This window comes from Salvelinus fontinalis, chromosome 2 (genome assembly GCF_029448725.1).
Source record: "Salvelinus fontinalis isolate EN_2023a chromosome 2, ASM2944872v1, whole genome shotgun sequence".
In the NCBI taxonomy this organism is placed as follows: Eukaryota; Metazoa; Chordata; class Actinopteri; order Salmoniformes; family Salmonidae; genus Salvelinus; species Salvelinus fontinalis.
This window is the reverse complement of record NC_074666.1, coordinates 72,682,192-72,689,257: the sequence shown is the minus strand read 5'-3', so window position 1 is coordinate 72,689,257 and position 7,066 is coordinate 72,682,192. Positions and strand designations below refer to the sequence as shown.

General features: G+C 40.8%; 1 protein-coding gene across 2 annotated transcripts; it reads left to right on the top strand.

The window, feature by feature from the left end:
• Positions 1–18: 18 nt before the first annotated feature.
• On the top strand, positions 19–7,037 carry LOC129825044 (transcription factor 20-like). 2 transcript variants are annotated; one of them, XM_055884743.1, is made up of 7 exons: positions 19–138; positions 313–416; positions 1,020–3,071; positions 3,410–3,503; positions 3,596–3,645; positions 3,925–3,996; positions 5,712–7,037. In XM_055884743.1, the coding sequence occupies exons 3-6, from the start codon at positions 1,023–1,025 to the stop codon at positions 3,964–3,966; spliced, it is 2,235 nt and encodes a 744-aa protein (XP_055740718.1). In that variant the 5' UTR covers positions 19–138; positions 313–416; positions 1,020–1,022; the 3' UTR covers positions 3,967–3,996; positions 5,712–7,037. The 2 variants fall into 2 exon arrangements, with proteins under 2 accessions (XP_055740718.1, XP_055740729.1); XM_055884754.1 differs by lacking the exon at positions 313–416.
• The last annotated feature ends 29 nt before the right edge of the window (positions 7,038–7,066 follow it).

Genomic DNA, 7,066 nt, shown 5'->3' with positions numbered 1-7,066 from the left:
CAAAACTCTCATCTCCCACAATGCATTGCCCGTTTACCACAAGCTGCCAGCTGAAATCTTTACCAATGCAAGTAAACTACGAGATGCTCTTTTTGGAAAGGGAGCACCCCTTCAGCTTACTTTATTAATTTCAAAAAGGTAGGTAAAATAGTTAGTTTATTTACAACTATTTTCCAATATAATGGGTCCTCGGCAACATGTTTGTTATAACGCATGTTATTATGGATGAATAGCGAGCTAACTCTAGCTAGCTAGCTAAAGTCGGGTTGTCAACACAGTCGCTGGCTAACGTTAGCTGTGGTTATATTGCAGCTTTGTTTACACACTGTTTACAAAGGCCTGGATGCAAGTAGCTAGCTAGCCACTAGCCAGCTACCGTCAGCAGTGCACTCACCTGCAGCAAGGAACGACGAAGGGTAGGTAACCGGTACTACGTTGAACGGGAAGCTCCCATTTTTCTCTAGTAACGACGTTAGAAAGAGATAATATTTCAGAAATTGATTCTATCTCGAAATTGTATCACGCAATGCGACCTTACATTTTGTAGACTGAATTTCCTGTCACGAGTTGCAAATGAATAATCATCAATAATAATTTTAATGCATGGTTTAACGATAAATTGTTGTTATAGTGATGCATTAATAGTACAGATGTAGGATCTTAACTTGATCCCTCTTTTGTTGCTGAGAATTTTCCTGCACCTCAGGAAATACAAACTTAATATTGTATTCAAGGTTTTAAAAGGCTTCTAAAGTTTGTAATTTAGCCCTAATCAAAAATGTATCAATCCCTACAAAACATGTTCATTAATTATAATCCATATAGCTAATAATTCACATTTCCTGTTGCTTCATGATTATGTTCCTGCTTTAGCAAACTGCCTCAAATTAAAATCCTACATCTGTAGCTATTATGTAGAAAAGCTACTTTTGAAATTCTGCCTATATAGGCTAGGTTTGAAGTTTGCCTACTGAATAACCTATGGGCTTAACCGTCTTTGTGACTGTATTTGTCTTAAGGTTATGGAGCTGTCGTCTCAAGACCCTCATCCTATGGCTTTGGATCTCTCAAAGAGATGTGGGAAGAGTCATCTGAATCCCAGGACCACAGAGGTTCTGGACCTGATGAAGAAGCCCAGCTGGCACAGCATCACTGACGACCATGTGTCCATGCCCTGCATGCAGCTCCTCTCTGAGAAAACACTAACAGACACAGGTGTCAAACTTTCCTACGGGACTAGGACTTGTGTTCGCTCCCCCCTTTTACATAATGGTATGGACAGAAGCTTACGGGACTCAGGGTTGTACGAGCAACACCCTATAGAGAGCCTAAATGCAGAGAGCCCCATTTCTGAAAGTATTGAGGGAGACGAGAGTCAGAGTGACTCTGATGTCATTTTGCTTGTTTCCAGTTCTAAGGAAGCACCCTCACCTCAGGACTATTTAGACAGGGGATCTGTTAGTCCCTTAGTGGATTCTCCGTCCCCTGGCGCTGTCTCTTTGGGTGAAGCTAAAGGTTGTTTTCTACTGCCCCAGACACTGAGTTCCCCCAGTCCTGACAATACATATTCAGAGGATTCATCTGAAAGCACAGAGGAGATGTCGGTGAATGCAAAACCTGTTCTTAACCTGTCGGAATTAGCTGCTGTGTATGGGAAATATGTCAGGTCTCCTGTGGATATCTCAAGTGATGATAGTGATGTCATTGAAGTTCCCATCACCAATGAAAAGAAAAAGATTCACAGTTTACCTGTTGATGTTCAAAATGAGAAAAGGCTGACAGGTGAAGCTAGTAATGTTGTAAAAAAAAGCCTTTCTCCACATCCTAGAACGATACAGCCTGGGGTCAGCGCTCAGAAACTCACCAACAATGTCACTCGCCATCATTCAAAAATACATACCAAAAACTCAAGTAGAATATTACCCAAGGAACATTCTGGCGACACAATGGACTCAAAAGAGAAGTCATCTAGTTCAGAGGATGAGTCTTGGTTACAGCCAACTGTCTACCTGTACAGGTGTGTAGTGGAATCTGATGACTCTGATGTGGACCGTCGGACAGTTCGACAGGACCCCTCTGAGAGCCTACGTTCCTCTAGAAGGCCACAGAGAGGATCATCACCTGCTACAGAGTCAAGGACCAAGGCCACACATGTGGAAGACATCCAACAGGAGTGGACAAAGCCCTCTTCACCCAGGAGCAAAAGGTCAGGAACCAAGCAGAAAACCCACCAGAGAAGCCCAGCCAATCAGGCCTCAAGTAGTAGAAAAGCAGCAGCAAGTAAAACAAAACGGAGGAGGGAGAAACACAAACAAGCCAGCTCATCCTCCATGTTCTCCCATGAAGAGGCAGAAATCAAGCTGAAATATGCAAACTACAAACAGGACAAAAGGGCCAGTAAATCAGAGGACTTTTGCCCTTTTGTGCACATGGAGCAGAGGGAGTACTCTGCTTGTACAGTGATCAACGATCAGCAGGAGGAGAAGGATGTGAGGCGGAACAAAGGACAGCAACAACAACCAACTGGGTCTGTGTCTTTGTCTGGTGTCGTTCCTAAGACGTCTTGTTATAGTCTGGGTCGCCTTAGCTCAAAGAGTAAGTCTCAGCCCCTAATGGTGTGCTGCCTGTGTGGTGGGTCTGCTAATGCTGTGGGCCTAGGGGACCTACACGGACCTTACTATCCAACTGGACCTGCTTTGGAGGAACAAGGCAAACAGCAGGCACAGAGGGAAGAATACAAGTACAGTGAACTGTCTGTAGATTGTAAGATAGGCCTATCTGGTCAGGTAGGGGAGAATGGGTTACATGAACTGAGCAATGTGCCTAGAGTAGAGGCTGTAGTTGATGACTGCTGCATCACAGTCAGTGATAGTGAAAGCTCCACATTGCCTTCAGCCAAAAAGCTCCGAACAAATGGCTCCGTGATGGACGGCCACAGTCTGCCTGTGGTGCCCCACAACACCAATGAATGCTGGATCCACGAGGACTGTGGCATATGGTCCACAGGTGTTTTCTTGGTTAAAGGAAAGCTCTACGGCTTGGAGGAGGCTGTTAGGTTCGCCCAAGAAACAGTGAGTCAAATTCAACGATACCTCTTTGTTTGAGATAATGTGCATTTGTGCTTGCGTATCTCGAGTGCGACATAGATGAGAACATAACGGAAAATAGGATCATATTGCTGTGTATGCTAAATCAAATTGCATTGGTGTCTTCCTAACATTCCTGAAATGTAGGTTCGGTCTGCCTCACTGTATCAAAATATGTAAACAAAACTGAAGCAGCTCAGATAGACAGAGGACCATTATGCTTGTGACTAGGTAACACAATGCCTTACTCCTTCACTGTGTCCTTGGCCTCTCAAATACAGCTTTATGCAAACATGCTTTTTTACATTTCCTTTCTTTTCCAGGTGTGTTCAACATGCCACGCAGCAGGTGCAACCATGGGCTGCTTCCAGAAAGGGTGCCCCAATAAGTACCACTACAGCTGTGCAGCTCAGTCAGGTGGGAAGCTGTCCTGCTCTGCCTATGTACAATTATGTCAATGAAGAAACATTGTGTTGACTAAATGTTTTATTTTCTATCTATCTTTGCAGGCTGTATGCTTAACGAGGAAAACTTCTCCATGAGATGTCCAAAGCACAAGGTAGATGTAACAATTGTCATTCCAGCAGTACCTGGTAAAATAACAAAACACAGGATGTTTAAGGAAATATATGTACATTTGTGAATAGCTATCTTACTAACATTTACAAATGTAGGTGTAATGATTAATAAATGGTGAGCAAACAGTTTGTAAATGCCTTATAAATGGTTTATTATGGACCCTTAAAATATAGGGTTGCCTTAAGATCATTACTTTTTGATCTGAGATCTAGGCTATTAGCGCAGTGTTTCTGAAATATTGCACTTTTGTCCGTTCCAGAATAAATCATTCAGAGGTGTGAACATGCCAGACAACAGATGACAGGAGAGAAGGAATTGGACACCATGGAAGGTATGTGATTTTCTATGCCCTTGACATGTTACATTCATCATGTGAGACCAGACGGTTTAAAATGTACTAACTATAGATGTGTGTCCTTTGGAAGGGCTCCGGGTTTATTTGTAAATAGGACGGTATTTAGTCATTGATGCTCATCAGTCAGACTGTGAGGGATCTGTGATTGTGCATGGTGTTAGAGCTTGTTTTAGTGTTTGGAACAGCTAGGCTTCCCTAAGACTGCAGATTTGATTGTTTTCTCCACAAATAAGTTGAGCATCTTTACCCACAGTATGTTTAAAACAGGACTTAGGGTAAGATTTCACTATTGTTCAAAGTGACATCAAACTCAAACAAGTTCGTGCTAATGATCCTCTGGAGCACGTTGTTCCCAAACTGGGTCGGGACCCACTTGTGGGTTGTGGCAGGGGTCCAGGTGGGTCGTGGGATTACATTTTTTGTCCATTGCATTTTTACCAAAAAACATACTTTTTTTGATGATACATTTTTGGGATAGAAAAATGGTTTGTGTGAATTTAAATTATTAAAACCAAATAGAAAATATGTAGAAAATATAATGGACCTATATATTTGTAAATAATAGCCTATAATCTTTGAGCTAGACAACCAGGCCCCATTGATTTTGTTATAATGTTTGAGCATATGAATACAGCACTAATCTGTCAAAATGTGTAGAATTGCAGGAAATGTGCTTAAGATCTGCCACATTTTCTCCCAGCTCCATTGCAACATGTATACAATTGCAGAAGAACATTTGCTTTGAAAAGCAACATTTTATTTCAACTTCACGGCAAAATATGTAGAATTGCTGGAAATTAGCTTCGAAGCATAAAATGTTTCTCTCCACTGCCAAGATTGTATTTTTTACTTATTTTTATACTGTATTTTTTACTTGTTCTGTCTGTGTATGTTTTTTCACAGCTCAAACACTTAAGGTGGATCGCAAAGCTAAAAAGTTTGGAAACATTTACATTTTAGTCATTTAGCAGACGTTCTTATCCATAGCGATTTACAGGAGCAATTAAGGTTAAGTGCCTTGCTCAAGGGGAAAACATCGAAAGATTTTTCACCTAGTTGGCTCGGGGATTCAAACCTGCCACCCCTGCTCTAGAGGATTCCAAATTCAAGTTGGATTATTAGTTGATTAAGGAACACACACACAATCTACAGTGTCAGTTTGACAGGGAATGTGCACAGAAATGGCAGAAACGCCATGATAATTACTTTGAAGTTTAAAGAGGTTTGAATTCCATTTAAGAATCCTAACAGGAAGGTTTAGAGGTACAGCCAGTCACTGCTGTTGATGAGTGTAGGTAGACCTTCCCTCAGTGAGATGAGCTGTGTGGAACATGAGAACCTACCTAGTGATTGGGACCCTGGCAGAACAAGGTGTGAAAAAGCAATGACACTGATTTGCCAACTGTGCTAAAAGAATATCCTCAATCTGCTGCAAGGGCTTCTGGGTTAACATGCATAGCCTACCATGTTGAAACTGATTTGATTTGCTCTGCAGTTGTAAAAAAAAAAAAATCTCGGGCTTCGCAAGAGATAAATGAGTGAATGTGGTGCAGAAAATATGTACTTTCACACCTATGTCTATTTCAGTGTGTGACCCTAGCTACTCTATAGCTGTACTGTACACTTGAGTAACTGATTATTTTTGTCCAATTCTATAACAGTGTCACTGTTCCCTTGTGTTTCCCTGACAGCTAAACCTCATTGGCAGCAGCCACCAGATAGATAGTCTCCTTCACCCCAGAGAAGAGGCTGTGGAAGAACTGCAACATTCTATTCATGTTTTCTTTTATCTCTTGAATGTTTACATTGAGTCCATGTTACTTCAGTATTATTAATGATTCGGAATTGATTGTACCAATGAAGCCAAATGCTCTTATTGTGTGTCTGCCTGCAGATGGCCGTAGTCTTTTTGGCCCGTCTCCACTGTGGAAGCTTGAGAGTTATGTTGCCAGGTTTGTTGTGCTGTTTGCTTTGTTGAAAGACCAAAATATCACTGTTTGGTCCTCTGTTTTATTTTGTTGAAGTTTTATATCTATGTTTGGTCTTTTTACCTTTTAATACTGAAATGACGATTGACATGTTTTTGTGTTCACAATGTGTGACAGAATTGTTATTGTTTCCTTATTTGATAGGAACCTTTATTTAATAGGAACCTTGAGAGGACAATAGTTGAGTTCAGTATTCATCCTAATTAACAGTGATTGAATGGCCAACCAGTCACTCCCCTGATAATATGACTTGTTTTGCAAGGTTGCTACTTTGAAATTCAGATTTCTGTATGTTAGTATAAGGATTTTTGCATCTCAGATTATCCTGGTGGAATGCTTTGGTAATCATTCGGAACTAAATGGCAACAGAGGAAGTGATGGATCTCCAGAAAGGCTTCTATGGCTGCGCTTACACAGGCAGCCCAATTCGGATATTTTTTCCACTAATTGGTCTTTTGACCAATCACTTCAGATCTTTTCGCTTCAGATCTGATTGGTCAAAAGACCATTTTAGTAAATAAAAATATCAGAATTGGGCTGCCTATCTAAATTCAGTCATAAAGACATATTTATTTTCTATTTATGATTTAATCATGTTGTGCATATTTATTTATGTAATGTTCAGCTGACATGGTGGTAGTGCTGCTCAATGAGGAAAAGGTACAATGTCTGTTTTGCACAAAGTTTGCAAAGGTTGGTACATTCAACCCACTGGGCACACACTGGTTGAATCAACGTTGTTTCCACGTCATTTCAAAAAAATTACGTTTAACCACTGTGGAATAGACGTTGCATTGACGTCTGTGCCCAGTGTGAAATGATTTTGAATTTGACCTGATATCATTGGCTCCAGAGATTATGATTTTATACTGGGTTCTGTTAATGCAGTCATTAAGGAAATGTATGGGTGTTCCAGTCTTACATATGTGTGAGAAAGAGATGGCTAACACATGGAATTAATTGTCTGTAACAGCTTGCAACTGTTGCCTTTTTGTCACCTGTTTGAATAAAATCTGACATTCCTGTGTACATCACTTGTTTTAAGATGTGATCATTTT

Bases quoted from the DNA above. Each gene is read 5' to 3' on its own strand.
- LOC129825044 (XM_055884754.1), top strand. From the start codon at position 1,023: ATGGAGCTGTCGTCTCAAGACCCTCATCCTATGGCTTTGGATCTCTCA. The intron at 3,072-3,409 runs GTGAGTCAAATT...TTTCTTTTCCAG, and splicing joins TTAGGTTCGCCCAAGAAACA to GTGTGTTCAACATGCCACGC. The intron at 3,646-3,924 runs GTAGATGTAACA...TGTCCGTTCCAG, and splicing joins TGAGATGTCCAAAGCACAAG to AATAAATCATTCAGAGGTGT.